The sequence below is a fragment of the Psammomys obesus genome, unplaced genomic scaffold (assembly GCF_907164565.1).
Source record: "Psammomys obesus unplaced genomic scaffold, mPsaObe1.curated_primary_1811, whole genome shotgun sequence".
In the NCBI taxonomy this organism is placed as follows: Eukaryota; Metazoa; Chordata; class Mammalia; order Rodentia; family Muridae; genus Psammomys; species Psammomys obesus.
Genome location: NW_026596149.1, coordinates 8,621,678 through 8,642,159, shown reverse-complemented (window position 1 = coordinate 8,642,159; position 20,482 = coordinate 8,621,678). Strand labels below are relative to the sequence as shown.

General features: G+C 37.8%; 1 protein-coding gene across 5 annotated transcripts in view; it reads right to left on the bottom strand.

Moving 5' to 3' along the window:
• The window catches only part of Mindy3 (MINDY lysine 48 deubiquitinase 3), a 71,609-nt gene that overhangs the window by 19,338 nt on the left and 31,789 nt on the right, over nt 1-20,482 (bottom strand). For all 5 annotated transcript variants that reach the window (XM_055593821.1, XM_055593822.1, XM_055593825.1 and 2 more), the window contains 2 exons: nt 19,481-19,551; nt 14,923-15,003 (listed from right to left, as the gene is read on the bottom strand). In XM_055593821.1, the coding sequence (XP_055449796.1) occupies nt 14,923-15,003; nt 19,481-19,551 (152 nt within the window). The remainder of the gene's footprint in view (nt 1-14,922; nt 15,004-19,480; nt 19,552-20,482) is intronic.

The window sequence follows — 20,482 nt, the reverse complement described above, 5'->3', positions numbered from 1 at the left end:
CCCTGCTCAGATGTAGCCCATGGCAGCTTAGTCTCTATGTGGGTTCTTGAGTAAGGGGAGCAGGGGCTGCCTTTGTCATGAACTCAGCTGCCTGCTCTTTGATCACTTGCCCTTGGCAATGCAGCCTTACCAGGCTACAGAGGAAGAGGATCCAGGCAGTCCTGATGAGACTTGACAAGCTATGGGCAAATAGCAAAGGAGAACTCTTCCTTTCAGTGGACTAGGGGATGGGTATGGGGGGGAAGAGGGTGAGAGGGTGGGACTGGAAGGTGTTGCGGGAGGGGGCTTCAATAGGTATATAAATGAATAAATTGTAAAAAATAAAATAAATATTAAAAAGTCCATAGAATTTTTTTACTTAAAATTATAAGTACGGAGGATGGGGAAAAACAAACAAACAGGTTTTTCTTGTCTAAAAACAAAACTTTTAAATTTCCCAATTTATGATTAAAGGGCATCTTCCCATGTATGTTCCTTAATTTCTGTCATTGATGCTCCACAGATCTTCCAACTCCTCTCCTGGTTTTGATTACTTCTGTGCACTTTTTTGGTAGCTATTATAGACTAAGGCTGATCTAACCTGAACTTCACTCTTGGTTTACTAGCTTCACCAGTGTTGCTGTAGAGTTTCCTATGTAAGCTCGCACTGCCAGCATGGCGATATGGCTTCCTCTGCTCTTCTGTCGACAGCATTCTCTTGCTCTGGTGAGGACATTCCACACTATGGCAAAAATAAGGAGTGAGTGTAGAAGTTTTTGTCCTCTTCCAGAGCTCACAGGAAAAGCTTTTAGTATTTCTGTTGAAAGTTTGTGGGCTGCTAATATATGGCCTTCACTGTGCCATATATATATGAGGTGAATTCCTTCTACAGAAATTTTGGTGAGAGTTTTTATAATCTAAGCATACTGAATTCTGTCATATGCTTTTACCCCCTCCCACATCTAGAAAGATAATCACAGTTTGTATCCTTCATTCTTTTGATGTGATGTGTCACATCTATTAACTAGTATATTCTTGAACACCCTCGTATGACAGGAACACAATCCACCTGATCACAGTGCACAAGCTGTTACGTACTGCTGAATTCCGCGTGCTAACACCTGCAGAGGAATGTTGTTCATCAAGGACACTGGTCCTCCTCCCTTTTGTCTTCCTGGTCTGGAAGCCATGCTCCTCCTCCCCCAGCCTCCTGTGGGTTGGGGTCACAGGTATGTGCACCCTCGCCTGACTTCCCTTGTGTTGCCAAGTCTTTGTCAGGGCAGGGCTGGATTCTCAGAGTTGAAAGTGTTCCCTCCTCTTTTTTTTTTTGTTTGTTTGTTTTTTTTGTTTTGAGTTTTTGATTTTTCAGCCAAGTAGATAGTTGTATTTATCAAGAAAGTTAAATTTTTAGGTTATTTAATTTTTGGTATATAATAGTCATTGTAGCCTCTTATAACCATGGAGCATAAGAATTAACACTGTTAAAATATTCATACAACCCGGGGTTGGGGGTTGTAGATTCAATGTAGTATCTACCAAAACCCTAATATTTTCATAAAAATAAAAAAAATCTTAAAATGTTCACAAAAGAGCCATAAAAGGTTCTAAATAGATAAGCAATCAGGAGCACAAAACTAAATGGGGACATTTACTTAATTAGAACACCGTGGCGAATGGAGATTAGAGGGTTACTGCTGTCTATTTGAACCTCATTTTAGAAGGTAATTTTATTAAGATAATTATTTATGAAAATGTTTTAAGGAATGTATTTTTTTTTCTCTTTCATCTATTAGACTGTGACCTGAAGTGTAAAGACTTTTCTTTAACTTTTTTAAAGTCCTTCTTTACCATCTAATAGATGAGCCAATGTAAGAAAGAGGGAACAGAGAAGGAGAAACTACTGGCAATGTGGTATGGCATACTGACCAGTAGAATAGAATAGAGAGCCTAGAAATTGATCCTGGCATGCCAACTGATCTTAAACACACCATCAAGATCGCTCAGTGAATACAGTGCTTGCTGCTTAGGCACAGTCTGAATTCAATCCTGTGAACCATTGGAAGGGGAAAACCAACTTCTGAAAGCTCTTCTCTGACTTCCGTGTGTGTGTGTGTGTGTGTGTGTGTGTGTGTGTGTGTGTGTGTGGTGTACACACATGTGCATAGATGCACATGCATACATACACAAAGTAACAATTAAAAAAATAGATTTACAGCTTCCCAATAGGAAAGACTGGATTTCCACAAGAATGAAACTGGATCCTTAGCTCTAATTACACATGAACATTACTGCAAAATGGATTAGAACTTAAAATGTAAGAACAAGAACTCTAAAACTAATGGAAGAAAACGATAGAGAAAGAACTAAATGATACTGTCCATGGCAGTGTTTCTAAAATCTCACTCAAAAACCACAGGAACCCAAACCAACAACAGTCAAATGGGATCATATCAAATTTACACCCATGAATGAGAATACGTTTGCAAGTCCCACATCTCATAAAGGATCACTACTCCAAATACGTAAGGATCCCAGACTTAATGGTAAGAAAACAAAAACCCAATTTAAAAAGTGGGAAGGTACATGAACAGACATGCTAACCCAGCAAAAGAGCACATTGTTTGTTCTCTGTCCTGCCGGCAGTCTTGCTCGGTAAGGGTGTCGTGGGAAAGCAAACTTCCTAGCACAAAGATCTATGGCTGAGGGATCTGCATGGGAACTCTGGCAGCATAATAATATTCAATGTATTTGTGCACCAAATTTGAACAGAAATACAGAACCCTACTTAATTTGGACTGTTTTATTATCCCAAAGCAGAATACTTCAGTGAGGGCATCATTCTCAAATTTCATATTTTACATCAAGGAAGTAAACTAGAACTTTCATGAATAATTCTGCATGAAGAGGACTCTCTCACTGAGATTTTCTGCTTCTAAGACTTTCTTATAATAAGAGCTCTTGGACTGCACATTGTTCATACTGCCAGTTTCTTAGTCCACACACCCATAGTTTCTCCTTCTTCTGTATTCCCTCTTTTTTTACATTGGCTCATCTATTAGTTAGTAAAGAAAGACTTTAAAGAAGTTAAAGAAAAGTCTTTGCACTTCAGGTCACAGTCTGACAGATGAAAAATATGTTCCTTAAAACATTTTCGTAAATAATTATCTTAACAAAATTACCTTCTAAAATGAGGTTCAAATACATAGCAGTAACACTCTAATCTTCCATTTGTCATGGAGTTCTAATTAAAGAGACTGTAAGATTACGATTCTAAGTCACTCATGTTAAGAGTTACTTGTATTTTCTTCATCTCTAGTTTAACCATTTAGGAAAAAGCTTTTGGTAGGAGAAGCATCTGAACTCTAAATTCTCTCAGGAGGAAACATCTTAAACACAAGGGTCAAGCCAGTTTAGTTACATTTCCCATCAGGATGATTTCTGTTCTGGAATGAGCTCTGCACATTTATTTGCATGACACAATGAGATGCTTTCGCCGAGGCAAAGGTGAGGGTGAGTCACCCTGCCTTCAGCTCACTTACTCGTCCACAGGGGTTGCTGGAGAACACAGCCTTTACATTTAGACTGATGCTTGCTCACTTAACTGGTGATTTCCTGTAGCAGAACGGCAGGGACTAACATACAAAGGGAGTCCCCAGTATCCACAGTCAGGAATCTGAATCGTGTATCACTATTTCATGCAGCATTCTATGTCCTTTCAGCATGATTATTTAATTGCACAAAATCTTTTTAAAATGTTGTAACTTTACCTCTTCTCAGTGTGTACTGAAATATAAGGCCTGTGCTGGCTAGGTACCAGTGGAGTAACTGAGGAGGTCTTTACAATTTACTCATCACACCGTTCTTCATTATCAAGAAGAATCTGCTGTTGTAACCAAAGAAACTCCAAAAGGTTACCCAATGCAACAACTGCACTGGTAAAAAATGCTCTTTTCGCTTGCAGACATCTTATATTGCCATTAAGAGCCTCTTAGAACAATACATTACAAATATAACTGACTTTTCTGTTTTAAGTAAAGTTTAAATCCACTTCCTAATTTCATCCTGGCTTTGTTTTGTTAGTTATACTTAAAATGATTTGGGAACTATCAAGAAATATATTTTAATTAATCATTAAATGTTCTCAAAACACACAGCATCATTTGAAGCTAGGTATATAGTGGTCTTGTCTTTTCAGTCTTCGTTTTCAAATACCATGCAAAAGCCCCAGGTTATCTCCACAGCAGCCTATTGCTGTGTGCTCCTTTCCTGTTGTATCAGCAAAGCCAAAGTCATGAGTGTACAAACAGCCTTTTAAGGTTATTCTTCAGACAACTCTGAGCTCTACATGCACAGGTGGAAGCACAGGGCAATGGCAGGAAATATCTGCGGGTGTGAGGGGCTCCTGTAGAGTAGTCACTGAAGTCACCGGGCAGTACTGAGCAGCCCTTCCTCCGTTCCTGTACACGTGCAGCCCACTCAGTCTGGCCATGTGCTTTACCTCACATTCCTGAGGTGTCTGATTCGCAATGATTCTCCTGGGTACCAAGACTGCTACTGTGTCAGACTGCCTTTAGGAGAATTTAGAAAATACTATTTCAAATCATCCTATTTTACACGAGAAATCCAGCCAAGAATTGAAATACAAAACAAGAGTGGGCTGTCACATTGCCAAAGATGTCAAGGCTAGAACAAATATGTGGACCAAGATTTCAATAAGCACATTTAGGAATGGTCATATATTAAGTATGTAAGATTTATACAAAATAGGATCTAATTCCTATAATAAACTCTGTTAACTACAATATTTCCCCTCAATTAAATAGCTAGATCCGTGCACTCAACTACTGACTAAGCAAAGTTAGACTTTGTCAGGACAGAACAGCTTTAAGGCCCTCTATCCAGTATGCTTTACCTTCTTTAGGTAACCATTTGCATTCTTCAATGGCAACAGCCAAGGGAAGCCAGGACTGCTTCTAGGAGGCAGGCAGACTGAGACTGAGAAATGTAGTTACCCAGAGCAAACATCCTACCCAGCCAGAGAGGAGCAGAGAGGAGAACAGTACAAGTAAAGCTGACCTCCAGGCAAGAACACCGGGACTCTACTCTAGATTCCAACTAAAGTCATCAAAACCAGAAAGTTTCCCTTGTTTTGTGGTTATACAAATCAACAACAGAATCTAAAATTGCTAGAGGAAACTAGCATAAAATATGCTAAGTTAGAGAAGCTTATAGTTAAAACTTTATTTTTTTTATACCAAAATAATTAAAAATGGCTAATTTGTATAGAATTCTCATCAAACCTTCAAGAAATTTCAGGTAAAATTATTTGTTATTTATTTTGGAAGACAGATGTGGTTACACAAATTATGATTTAATCTGAAAAATAAATACTGTAATTTCTTAAGTCTATTCTTTTTCTGTAATGGGTAAGTTATGAAATGTAAACATAGGCATGGGATGATTAAACTTCATTAAAATACAGAATAAACTATTACAAACTGCCCACAAATTAAGTATTTTAATCCTATGAGTATTTTAATCCTTATCCAATAATTAAAGATACAAAACAGTGAAATTTCCTCATAATGTAAACATTAAAAACTGTAAAGCACTTAACTTATTTTCCATTAAGATAGAACTGAGCAATTTTAAACCATCTAAAGGAGGGCCCTCCCTTGCGCTTCCCTGTGGTGGCTTTCCGGATGGCACAAGGAACAAGCACCACAGAGAGCAGCTGCTCTGCATCCCAACCCCAGAAATACACCTTACTGGAAGAGCACTGGGGCAGCTGTGATATTTCTCCGGTCCATTACATTAAGCTTCTTTATATATTTTCTGTTTAAATGGTAATGTGTATTTCTCGAGTAAGAGCATAGGAATACATAATTAGTTCTCGAAGAAGAAAATGGTCTATGTAATTCATTCTTAAACCCAATTATGAAAAAGAGACAAAGAATCACAAGTAAAAATTATGGTTAGAGAAGAGAAGCTGAGATGGCAAGTGCCCAACCATTCAGCCTGGTCACACTGCAGCCTTTAAGTCTGAAAAAGTGAAAAGATCCAACTCCTGAACACAGGTACAAGTGGTTTTAAGAGATGCCTGCTTAAGGAAACTCGGTGCAGTCCGTGCCACAAAGAAAACACTGAGCGGACATTAGCATCTGTCCTGCAGCCCTGCTTACTAAGAACTAGCCATCTCTGGCATTAAAGGGAAACAACTAAAAAAACACACAAAGTAGGTTTGAGCATGGTTTCTAAGTTCTTTAAAGATCTACTCTGCAAAGGATCTACTGCACAAGGACTTTCTGTTGTGCAGTGAGTTTGCAAGTTCTCAACACCTTCAGAGGGATTTCTGGAGACCCATGCCCACAGGGCATATTCCCTTTGGCAGATCTAAAGGTTTTGTTCTGCCAAAGTTCAGATAGCTCCCATGAAAAGTTCCCCATTCACCTTAATAGGAGTTAAGTTTCCTTCTTGAAAGAGTCCATTTACTTACGATCTTGCCTGCTTCCATCCTTATTAGAGGGCCCAAGGGAACTCTCTGCCTCACTACTCTGCAGTTCCCATAAAGCTCCTGCAGGGAGATTCTGTGACTTCCCCTTAAGACAATAATCCACACAGGGCAGCTTTTGTGAGTTTCTCCAGCAAACTCCCAGAGACACTGTGTCAGTGAGAGCAATATTACCTTTGCTTTAACACAGGCTCATATTTAGTTAGATCTTTGAGAAGACTGCTAGTATATCAGAAAAGACAATTTACAAAACACAGTGGAAAGTTCAAGTTTAAAAATCAGGAAATTCCACAAAATACATAATATATTTTCAATATGGGTCTCTAACATCTTTATAAAATGAGAAAATTCATTTTACTATTGATCTTTAATAAAACCAACCTGTAATAACATTTCCTACAATCTTGTAAAAGACAATTTATTTTCTGTGGGTCAGAAAGAGATACCAACAGCTTATAAAAAAGGTAAGGGAACAATTAAAAAAAAAGAACAAGTTAAGTTTGAGCATGGTATCTATATCCTTTAAGGATTTACTCAGATATGACATGGTGACTACTAAGTTCACCCAAATTGAAATCACAAACTTCCACTGATGTTCTCTGTGAAAAGTTTCAATCAGGCTGGCTGCAGTGGTGGACGCCTGTAATCCCAGCACTCTGGGAGGCAGAGGCAGGCGGTTCACTGTGAGTTCAAGGCCAGCCTGGTCTACAAAGAGTCTAGGACAGCCACGGCTACTCAGAGAAACCCTGTCTTGGAAAAAAAAAAAAGTTTCAATCAGTCCAAAGGTCAGTTGTTCTTATCAAAAGAAAACCCAAAACAGGTTTTGAAGTAACAGGTTACTTCAAAAGAGAGAAACGTTTTTCCTATCTACCCTCAGGTCACAACAGCAGTCTTAAGTATGACAAGTACTTTGTAAGCAGTATTTTGATGCTGCTTATTTATCACTACTCTTCAAAGTTCCTTTATTCAGTAATATTGAAATCTAAGCTGAGTAAGTCCCGTTATTTACAAGTATTAGAATTGCTATTTAAAAGATATAACACATTTAAGGAAATCCTAAACATTTAAGAAACAGGCTTGCTTTAGACAGGCGCTGTGGCACAACCCTGTGGACTCTGGGAGGCAGAGGCAGGTGGAGCTCACCATAACTCTGAGGCCAGCCTGGTCTACAAAGGACAGCCAAGGCTGCACAGAGAAACCCTGTCTCAAAAACAAAAACAAACAAACAACAAATGAAAATGGTCCAAGGCCTAATTAGAAGTAGGCTGTGCAGCTCCTAATGCTGCCACAGTGCCCAGGTGAAGACCCTGCATCTCTCATGTCCTCGGTGCCCCAGTAGAAACGGAATGACGATCGGACCTTGGTGAAAACAGTGTTGCTACAAGGTGACCTTTGGTAAAAAGATTTTTATTTATTTTTATTTTATGTATAGCAGTGTCTGCATGTCTGCAGTAAGCGAGCCTCGTGTGCATTGTGCCTGCTGAGGTCAGAAGAGGATGCTGGATCCTCAGAACTGGAGTGGATGGCTGTGAGCTGAGTGCTTGGGAACCAAATGTCCTCTCCAAGAACAGCACGTGTTCTTAGCTGCTGAGCCATCTCTCCAGCTCTCTTAAAACTGCTAACAATTTCTACAATTCAATTATTACTGTACTACCTCACTTCATTTACTTAAAATTTGTAATTTTTTCTATTATGCACAACAAGAGATTACATGAAGCCAAGAACGTTTTGATAATCCTTGGATAAATACTAGTTCAAAGTAATTAACAATTATGATTTGTGCAATAGGTTTTCTATAAATATAAAATATAATAAACTCAATTTAAGAAACCAGACTATAGAAACCTAAGAAATAAGTAAAATGGATTCTTGTTTGGAGTAAAAGTGTGCAAAACCTCATTTTCTGGGGTTGCTCAGAAAGCTTCTTCTTACTTAGATGGCGAGATTAGGCTCCATTTTTCAGTTTGTATCACATTTCTTTGCACTGTAAAATCTACCAGTGTAAATAATCTGTTTTGGAACCAGAAAGTTTAAAGATGTACTATTATAAGAACAAAGTACTAAGTTATTAATTTCAAGCTAAGACTATTATTTTGTCTAAATTAGGTTAGAAATAAGGGCAGAAAACATAATAAAATGAATATAAACTATAATTTGTAATAAAACTGAAGTCTTAATGTAAAGGAGTTTATTTTGTCCTAGAAAAGAAAGTGATAAAAAAGTTCATCAGTCTACGACTTTCATTAAATGCATGGTGCATGCCTGTAATCGCAGCAGATGCAGGCTGAGTTCGTGGCCAGCCTGGTGTGCAAAGTGAGTCCAGGAGAGACAAGGCTACACAGGGAAACCTTGTCTCGAAGGGATAAAAAAATGTGTGTCAAGACTTCTGCTTATCTGTTTTTTTTTTAAACTTTGCTTATCTTGTATGTAAATATGTAAATGCTTATTTAATAAATAAGTAAAAAAAAAAATGAGCCGAAGTCATCAACTACTTGATCTTGGTATATTTTCAGTACTGTCCATGAAACTATGTAAGGGCATTTGTGAAAATTTTGTGATTTTTTAAAAATAAATTACTACAATGATTCAATATATACACTTTGGAATTTTATTGATTTAAAATACTTTAAAACACAAACACATAGAAATTAGTGTTATTACCAATTGATATGCCAATTTGCCCTTTAGCTTACTTCTAGCATGTAGTTGTAAGTTGTGTTTTAATTTTCAGAGTGAAACATAACAAAGCTGCCATTTCTGTTTACAAACAGTCTAATACATAAAGCTTACATTTTTCTAATAATTTAATGGCATGTATACAGAACATGTAAGACAATCTAAAAATAAAATAAGCTCCGAATTAGATATTTAAATCAAGCTTTCAAACTATGTCTGTAATTGGCAATTATTTTCAGTAAAGCAAATTTAGTTTTATAGATTTCAATCTTGCATATATTTAATAAAAATCTTTGAGTCACTGTACATGCAATATTACTACTAATACCTTACAAATTATTAACTAGCTTGATACAGCCTTTCACACCATAGAAAAGGCTAAGTTTAATCTGCTTCTACCTGGTATTCAGATAATTTATATAAACTTGACTATTGCTGCTTTCTCAAGCTTGCAAAATTAGAATTGATCTTTCTATCTTAAAAATATTTCTTTTATAATAAAGAATGGAGCTTGGATCAAATGTTCTGACATTTCTTGTGCTGTAAATTTAAAATGAACAATACTTATAGCAAGATTATCTACAATAAACTGACTCCCATCAATACCTTTGAAAGGAAATTCAATATGAAAGTGGTATCAGAAAGTGATACAGTTTTGAGCTTAGTTCTCTACATACTTGTCTCTTATTGCCCCAATCTCTCAAGGTCACCTGATTTACAAATATCAAGTAAACTCACTGAATCACAAGTGAGTACATCAGAACAACAAAGCTACGACACCCATAACTCATTGAACATGGATATGTCAAGCTGGTGCCTAGACAGAACCTTCACTCCTATGTTCTAGCATCTTTGGTTCAGGAACGTGTTCTGCAGGCCACCAAAAGAGAAATGTAAACACAAACCCAGGCACAAACCCTTTGCTCTACAATTGTGTCCTGACTGCAAGATATGCTAGGGCAGTGGTGGCACTAGGTCTGTGTGAGTAATCAACCAATACCTGACTTAAGGTCCACTCCACTAGACAGAATTTATAACCAGCCCTGCCTGGGTTATCAAGAACCAGAGACTAGATAAACTATGGGCCTAGATAAAACCAAATAATGCTGGCCTAACAAACACAAACAAACAAACAAACAAACAAACACAACCCAACAACAAACACAGTGATAAAATGACTCCTTAAAATATTCATCAGACAAGCTTCCTCTTGCAGCAGCTATAGATGCTTACATCTAGACATTTGGCTGAGTGAGAGGCCTTGGAACATTCATCCCTAAATGGGAGATCGCCATCAAATCCCTACCTCAGAGCTCAAGGACCCTGTGGTAGAGGAGGTGGAAAGAGTGTAAGAGCCAGAGGGGATGGAGGACACCAAGGAAACAAGGCCCTCTAAATCAACATGAGCAAAGCTCGTGCAAATTCAGAAACTGAAGCAGCATGTGCCAGGTCTTCTATGTATCCATTATGGCTTCCACTTTAGTGCTTTATGGGATTCCTGAGTATACAAACGCATGGGTCTCTGATTCTTGTGCCTCCTCTTGGGTCCCATTCCTTCTGTTGGTTTGTCCTGTACAACTCCAATGTGAAAGTTTTTATTTTATCTTATATTTTAGTTTGTTATATTAAAAAAATGAATGGATGAAAGACAATGAAGCCACTAGTATAAAGGTTAAGAACTAAATTGTATCTGCTGGGAGAGAAAAAAATCCATTTTTCTAATGGAGTAACACTGGGTTTATCAACCACTCCAGGGCAGACCTCATGATCAGGAATTTTGACCAATTATATATGGAGTCCATACAATGGACTCCACAATTTTTTTTTGTATGTGCTTTTATTTGGTTAGACTTTGGTGTTTTATTTTGGCTAGCTTTCATAGTACTTACTTGCAGAATCAAAGTAGGCTTCTGGGAGAGAAAAGTCATTAACATTCTTATGTGAGCTGCAATGATGAGCAGCTTGGAGAGATGTGCCCATAAGTGCAATTGTGCCACCACTGTTATAGGGTAACCAACTGCTTTTTGAATAGATTTAAGCTTGCTACATGAGAGAAAATGGATGCCTAATATTGTAAATCTTCCCATGGCTGGGAAGATTAGAGACAGGTGTCCTACTAAAAATTTTCTGAAACATAAATTTCCATCTTAGAGGGACGTTTTTTATGTCTCAGGATATTCTAAAGAGAGAATTGTTACGACTCCAAAAATAAACATCGGAGAAGCTTCAGAAAGTCCCTAAAATCGACCATATGCACTAGGCCCCTTACCACCCAGATTATATAAGTAGCAGACTACTGAAAGACATCCCCAGGGCTGCCTGGAATGGAGAGATCAGACAAACTGCCTATAAGAGGCAGAAACCAGCAGAGCTACCTGGAAAAGACACACTAGTAAGCTGCCTATAAATTGAGCACTGAACTCCAGGTTTCCAGATTTCACAAGCTGTCACTCAGGTTGAGGGCTCACCCATCCTGGGGTGAGCTTTTGGTAAAGCAGTTGTTTTTGAGTCATTTTTGCTCCTATGATTAGTATTCATCCCTACTCCAGCACATTATGAAACTTATTGGTTCAGCAAGTTGGACTTTGGTGGTAGTATTCTTACTTTGGTTGCATCTGTGCTGAGTAGATGTTTGTTCATGTCTTCCCACAAACACAGCACCAGGGGTGAACTTAATCCTATTATTTTGCTAAACGGACACAGTATCAAAATGCCTCCTACATACACATTCAGATTTGGGCAGTTCTGAGCCCACATTAGAGGAGTTTCAAAGTGCAGAGAGTAAGTGTCTATGATGTGCTCAGTCATAAATGGGACTGTGAGAACCAGAGGTTGGGAAGGACCATGCCTAAAAGTTGTCCTCTAGACATGATAGGACCAATGAGCCCACAAACAAACATAGGCATGGTTACCTGTACAAGACCTGCACAAGACCAAACTAGTTTACAGAGTTTGCAGACTCTAGCATGAGGCAAGAGGGACTCAAGACCTCCCACCCCTAGCTAAGAAGATACATAGAGTGGAAGATTACTGGATGTGGGTTGTCGGTTTCCTTAGGGGTGTGATTCCTAGTAGATTGACCATGCTACACCAGATGCCCCACACCCATTCACATATGGCGACACAAACTGTTCTCACTGGAGTATTTAAAAAAAATTGGAAGATGGGGTAGAGAGGTAGGGTATAGAGTTAGGAAAAGTTCGAAGAAGGAATGGGGTGTGTGATGATAAAATAATAAAAATACATTATATGCATGTATAAAATCCTCAAAGGATAATAAAAAAAATTACCCTGGACCAAATTTTATTATGCCAGTTACCACAAACATGATAAAAATCTGTTTTACCTATCACTTGAATTATTTTTCAACATGTCTGTTTTCTACAATTAGCCATAGTGATGTGTTCAAAATGAAAATTTAAGCTTGTTGTTCTTACTTCCCCTACACTGGTCCCAGCCAAAATTTTAGCAAGTGTAGTGGCTATAAATACTCTTAGGCTAAGTAGTAACATTGTGTGCTAACTTTCCCAGCATCATCTCCTACCTGCCTCCCTGCTTCTGAGTGCTCCAGCTCTTTTCTTTCAGGTGGTTCTCATCAGCTTTTCCTTCTGCAAACATTTATTTGTTCCTAAGTAGCAAATGCTCTTATTGCCCTTCCTACTTTAATCTCACTGCTACCTCAGTGCTCACCTTAGATATCAATTCTTCTAAAAAACATCACAGCTTTTCAAAACTCAGATAAAACCCTCATGGTATTATAGACCCAAGCTTTGTCAAGACTCATCACTCCTGAAAACTTCGAAGTGGTAACCTCAGCCATTGCCTCCTCCACCAGGATACATACCTCCGTAAGAGTAAGAACAATGTCTATGCTTGTTTAACACTGTATTCACAGCATCTGGCATAATTCCAGGCACAAACTATCCCTAGAAAACATCTGATAGCTGCGCACAGGAATAAATGAACACAGCTGCAGCCTATGCACAGTGCATAAGGTATCCAACCGTTTGCAGACAGAAAACAATGCTTCCTTATAGGTTGCTGAAATCTATGAGCAAACAACAAAGGTGCCTAACTCCAAACAGCAAAAACCCGAACAGGAGACACAGAGCCAGGCTTACAGAAAAGATTTCATAGGACGATTTCCTGTAACATTAGAGTTTATTTCAAATAAACTGCTGGAGAAAAAAAACTTATGTTTCTCTGGGGCCAATGAACATACAAAGTGAATAAATTAACCACAAAATAACAGTAATTCAAAACAAACAAATAACAGCAAAATATGGCTAAAAGTGATAGCTCAAAATGAAGTATTTTAAAAAGACCAAGTCAGATAGTGAGTGGTTCCTTCTATAATTCAAAGAACAGCAGAACTTCCATTATTTTCTATGTAGTGAAGAATATACAAATACTTTATATTTTAAAACATGTAAAATTGAGTCCAAATAAATGTTAATAGTTTTCTTCACTATTTATACTGTTTTCCATTGAGGCAGGAAGATTTCTGTGCAGTGTCAGCCTTGGCGTTATAGGGAGAGCCTGTCCCTGAAAATCCAAGGGCTCTCTCTACAAACCCACCTGTATGGTTTCATACCAGTTTTCTTGGTGTTAAAGAATAGGAATGGACATAAAGCAATTGTTTTAAAGACATATTTCCATGTAAACTTAAACTGATCACCTTTTCTAGAAGTATATATTGATGAAACATTTGCTCAGGATTACAAGTTTTCTGTTTCTGAGTTTGACTTCACCCTCCCTACTTTGAAAGGGAAATGAGCAGCGACTCTCAGACTCAAAGTAATGTATCAGAAAGGCCTGTACTTTTGCACAGCTGCACTTACGGCCTGGCCTGCCCATGTTAAGAAAAAGTAACATTAACATGCACCTCATTCAATGTCTATAAGCTGGGTTTTGGCCAGCACAGTAAAAGCAGGTAGAAATAAAAATTCACATTGCTGGTTAAGTGAAATTTATAGAATTCTTACAGAAGCAAAGTCACACTGGAAAAAAAGCATGTTACCAAAGTCTCATGGAGTAATTAAAAAAGTACACTTGGAGTAAGGAACCTCAAAAACACATCTTTATATTCTCCTTGTTAGTCCAACATCTGACAGTTTATTCTTAATAGTATCAGAGACATCTGATAACTGTTTGCTGAATAATGAACATGACCACAGCGATAACAAGTGTTCAGATTCACTGAGTGCCTTTCTGGGGATAGGCACTGCTTTTTATTACAGACTTAAGGCTGACAATACCCCTAAGAACTAGGTAGTATTATAAAGCTCTACTTGAAATACAGTGGAAAAGAGGACAAGTGATGTTGTGAAGAAACTAGGTTTTAAATGAAGGTATCTCATGCCAAACCTTTTATCACCCCACTGTGGAGAATAGCTTGATCTTGTTAACATGTAAGATTTAGAAACCATTTTACATTAAGAATGTAAAATAAAGTTAAAGTATTTTCTTCCACATCTCAGTGACTTCTGAACAAAATCGAAAGCTAGAGCTCTGAAGTCAGCAGAGCTAGACACAGTAATTGAGTTGTAAAGGAGTTTACTGGGGTGACCCCAATCTTAGAGGAAGGTAACAGTCTTTTTTGTAGTGTGAACTAGTAAGATTTTTAGGAAACATTCCATTTATTACTGGTTGGACTGCCACCTGCATAAAGATCAAACTAAATATGGACGTGCAGTATTACTTGTTTAACATCATTCTTAAAAAGAGTAAATAAACAAAGTCCCCTATAAGCATACCTTGGCAAAAAATACGGTGAGGTGAGTTTCGCTGCCAACAATCCAAATAGGGAATTTTGGAGATTTCAAGTAAGAACCAACCTAGAATAAATTTAGCAAAGTAAAACAAATAAATGAAAAATTTATGCTGTCCCTTAAATATGTGTGCAGAAATAGATGAAACATAAAAAAGGTGTCTACTTAACAATTCTTACCCACAGAGATTAATGCTGAATGTAGAAGGGAAATGTTCCTAAGCATATGTTGCATGTTTAGATCAGAACATAGCAATGCATACATTGATTGTACATACACATGTGTCACAGCTGGAAATGAGGACGTTAGCTCAAGAAATCATTCTCAGGTTTTGCTACATTTTTCAGATAGAACTTCAGGAATTTCAACTTGGCACAAACTTAGAGCCGTAAATTTATAATTATTTTAAAAGGTAAATAATGTAAATCAATAATGAAGATAAGGTTTTAAAAATAAAGGTATCCTTTTCCTTAAAGAGTTTAGGGTAATATAATCTCCCCTAAAAAAAATGTTGACAGTGTAAAACATTCAAGAATATAAAGGACTCCTGCTATTTGATGCTTTCTGAAAAGTGCATAGTTCTACAACATATATAGTATCTTTAAAATGTATAAAAAGCCATACTTATAGTTTGCCATATATATATAAAACCTTGTATATATATGTATATCTATATGTGTATACCTGTATATGTTATATATAGATATACATACATATATATGAATGATTGTTCCAAAAACTGTAAGCATTTTATTGCGACTGAGATAAAACTTTAATTTTAGACACATAAACAGATTTATAAATCCACCTTGCTTCCATCAATCAGTTTCACACTTCCATGATGAGACCTCCCTTACAAACACCTGATCTTACCAATCTAGTTTGCTTTCTTTCTCCGACTGGGAAACTGCAAGAAGCCACTTGCAGCACTCAAAGTCCATTATTCTTTTTCCTTTATCCAGTGGCCCCTGCTTCAGCACCACCATAACCCTGTGGAATTTACTATCACCTTGAGGGAGGTGGAAAATAGGAGTTCTTGTATTCATGGGAAGAAAACTCAGCAGGGATGAGTTAGATGTGCTAACGTGCAACAGAAAACCAGTCAGATGGGAAAGCTCCTTTGAGAACAGCAGAGAAGGGAGTGAGTGAAGGAAAGGCACAGTGCTTAGGTAGTGTCAAATGGGACAGCAGAGGTGAGCGGTATGAAACCTCACTAACAGGAGCAGAGCAATGCACAGTGGCACGGCACAGCTCAACATAAGCACTAACTACAGAGCTAGAATCACAAACAGTTGTTCTGACTCTAGCCTGAGATTCTATCACACAGTGGACAGTCTAGATACAGCTTAATTTCTTAGAAAACGCATGTGCGTTTCACCTAAAGTAGAGGTTGAAAAGAGGGGGTGGTAAATTTTGTACTAGAATCAAAAGATAAATGAATGCTAATGGCATATTTTATAACAAAATCAATCATTAAAGAACACAATATTGTCCTTATTTTGGAAATAAAACAGCCCTCTAATAGTTAAACAGGGAATTACCATGTGGACAGGCAATTTCAATCCTGAGTACACAGTAATGTAAAACCATATGTCTATAAAAAAGTGCAGACAACTTTTTACAGTAGCAGTATTTCTAACAGCTAAAATTTGAAATTGTCACTCTAAAGTATTAAATATGAACCATTAAGAATAAAGAAGCCTGTTACTCAATTCTTCATGACAGAAGCTAATTTAAAAGTTTTACAATATAAACAGGTTCTTCAAAATGCGTAATTTGAAACATCCATCAGTTAATGGACAGAAGCAAAGTTGACACAGTATAAAACAGAATTGTTTCAACACAAAAAAGGAAAAAAGTACTAATATATGGGTGAAGGAACCCATGAAGTCAGAAAGTAGAACTGCGATGCCTGGAGCTAGGAAGAGGAAAGCAACTGCCAGGTTAGAGCTTCTTTGTGGCATGACGAAAACCTTCCAGAATTAGATAAGGATGATGATCGCATAGTCTTAAGAATACAGCAAAATCCATGGAAATGTATATATAAAAAAATGGTGATATTTATGATGTATAAGTTCTGTCTTTCTTATTTTTAAATATACAGTTAAAAGTACCATTTTTCATGTGTGTGTGCACACACATGAAGAGAGTTATAAACAGGTACCACTTTACTCATGTTCTTAAATATATATGCTCAAAAATAAGTAAAACGGTAATTTCATTATTAGAAGACAATCTGCTACAACTATCAAATAGAGAAATGTTTAGATTTGTAACATTTATATAACCATAATGCATTTCCTTTATGCCATTTCCCTAATTATATGGTGAAATGTACATATATGTTGACTGAGAACTTACATACTGATGAACTTACATACAGCATTGTAAAACTGACAACTCAGTTTTGATGCCCTGGTTATAGACTAGCTGGTCTCTGTTAAAGACAGCTGATTGAATTCATATTGCCCCATTCTCTTCATAGCCCTCACAGTCCAGGATCCATCTATTTGCCATGCACCAGGTGTTGGACAAATAGTCACAGTCTTACGGCATAGGGTCCACTGGAATTATTCAAATTAGGACATCATAACAGACTACGCAACCAAGCTAACTCCACCCCACTTGCATGTATAATCTACGCCTGCAGCTCCAGCTTGCTGTGGCCCTGACCAGGGGGATCCATTGGTGGCGCCACTGTCAGGTCTCCACCTCTCATTTATAAGCAACAGTGCACTGGGGCATTAGAAGAATCCTGTAAGAGTGTGATACCATTGGGGAAGAAAAGAGAAAACAAATTCAAGATAAAAAAAATTAAGTAAAATCCACCATCGAGTAGTCATTCCTAATGTGAAGGCTGGAAGATGGCTCAGCCACCACAGGCTTGGCTCACAACCAAATCTACAAGAGTCCCTGAAGGAATGTCAGGAAGTACTTTTTCTGACACAATTTAAAATCAATCCAAGGAAAAAATCGGACACTCACTTAAAGAGCTGGGGACTCTATGCAGAAATGACAAATACCAACGGTCCATCAGACAGGCAAGGGCTGGATGTGTCTGGCAAATGGTAGGCCCCCAATGTGGCTGGAACGGCGAACTGGAGAGAACAATACTACCACATGACAGGATCCAGATGAAGACTATAGGCAACATGGTCATGGGGTTTAAGTGAGAAATGTTCCCGTAAGTGCATGTATTTGAACACTCTGCCTCCAGTTGGTGGTGGTGTTTGGGACATTATGAGACCTTTGGGAGGTAGAACTTTGCTGAAGGATGTATATCACTGGTTTTAGTTTTAGAGCATATACACTGGCCCACTTCTTGTTTGCTCGCTCTGTTTCCTGCTCCTCCCACTGTGGCATGTCTTCCCTAACAAAATGGACTCTATCCTCTGTAAGTCAATATAAATTATTTCTTCTTTAGATGCGTTAGTCATGTTATATTATCAGAGCAACAAAAAACTAACCTCAAATACTTGAATATTTCAGAATATCAAATCTCCACAATGTGGTCACATTTAAATGTGTGTGTTTGTGTCTATGAGTGAGAGTCTATGAGTGAGCGAGCATAGGTGCATACTTTCCTCCAGGATAGATCAGTATGTATATGTATTGGGGAACAGGGCACTCAGTTTGAATCTCTGATTGCCATGCTGTCTTAGAATAGCATTAATTTGTCTAATTAAAATGACTGAAAATGAAGGCATTACCATAGTTTATAGTCACAAATCACAAGTAAGGTAAGAATAAATCCTGTATGCTTCTTCCATCTACAACATCTCTGTTTACGTGTTGCCATGAAGGAGGAATGATGTCTGATCAAGAATAACAGGAGCAGTAATGGATGCACACACACACACACACACACACACACACACACACACACACACACACAGGACAAAGACACTTATTTCTTTTGTTTTTTCAAGACAGGGTTTCTCTGTGCATCTCTGGCTGTCCTGGAACTCTCTCTGTAGACCAGGCTGACCTCCAAATTAGAGATCCACCTACCTCTGCCTCTTGAGTGCTGTAACTAAAGATGTGCACCACCTCCACCTGACTAAGACATTTATTAAAGATGCTAAAAGTTATCACTATCATCAGAACCACTGTCTGAAATAAAGCACTGTCTGAAATAAATAAAAAAAAAAAAACCAACAAATCTTCATCATCCTTTTTTAAGTGAGAATGCTGATGTAAGCCTCATTTATAACCACTTGCAATATTTAATGATTACTGAGATCTACACAGGTAGGCACCTCAATATCAACAATGAAAGTTCAAGGCAAAGCAATTTAGAAGTGTATTCCTAGTCAACCATATATATTTCCATTTTATGTATTATTTTGCTCTGTACTCTGACAGCCACTCCCTTCACAGGAAAATGATTATGATTTCTTAACACTGTGTCAGTTTGGGTTGGGAATTCAGCAAGGAAGTAAGACAGTGATGAAAGGTAATAGCCAGGAATTGAAGTTAGTTGCCATAGAACGAAAAGACTGTCCACAGCATGGACACACTCAAATCCTTCCAGACAGTTTACCTTACAATATCGTAAAGCTTCCATTAATGTTAAGAATCCTACAGCTGCTTGTTCATGGATACCGAGAAGTTCTGCAAAAAAAATAAACAAAACCAAATTTAACACTACTTTAGTATACGGAAGTCTGAGTAGTGTGTGTGTATAGATATGTGCATAAATATATTTATATTCAAAGCATGCCAAAGATTTTCTTTCACGTAACACGATTTTTAAAGCTTCGCACATATTCTTAAGATGTCACATCAACGATGTTATGTGCCTGGTCTTAGTGTAGCTTATTATGCCGTGTTTGGTTGATTCCCTGGGAGGCTTGTTCTTTGAGGGGAAGCAGATTGGGGGAGGTTTGCCGGAGAGGAGAAGTGGGGAAGGGACTGGGGAGATGGGGAAGGTGAGGAAACTCTGGTCGGAATGTAACATCTGAGAGAAGAATAAAAAAATTAACTCACTAAAATGCAGCAAAAAAGATGTCACACCAAATCATCATGTTATCACTATTATAAAATGACACTAGGTAGCTTTGCACTGGGTAAATGTAATGGCTCAAATATAGACTAAAAGTATTCATAAACTATGTTTAATATTAACTTTTTCATTAATGAAAACTCACACTTTAACACAAAGAAATTATTAGCATGCATACATATATGCATATATATGGCATGGAATATCTACCTCTAGATATAGGTATAGGAAAGGAGCTAACTTGAACTGATTCTGATTTTGAGAAAAAAATGAGTATGTTAAACCATAACTATTAGTTATTTATCATGGGATAATGGTAACCATACCTACACAGCACTTAAAACATGGACGGACTGACTTACTTCCTTCCTTCCTTCCTTCATTCTTCCCTCCCTCCCTCCCTCCCTCCCTCCCTCCCTTCTTCCTTCCTTCCTTCCTTCCTTCCTTCCTTCCTTCCTTCCTTCCTTCCTTCCTTCCTTCCTTCTTCCCTCCCTCCCTCCCTCCCTCCCTCCTTCCCTCCTTCCTCCCTTCCCTCCCTCC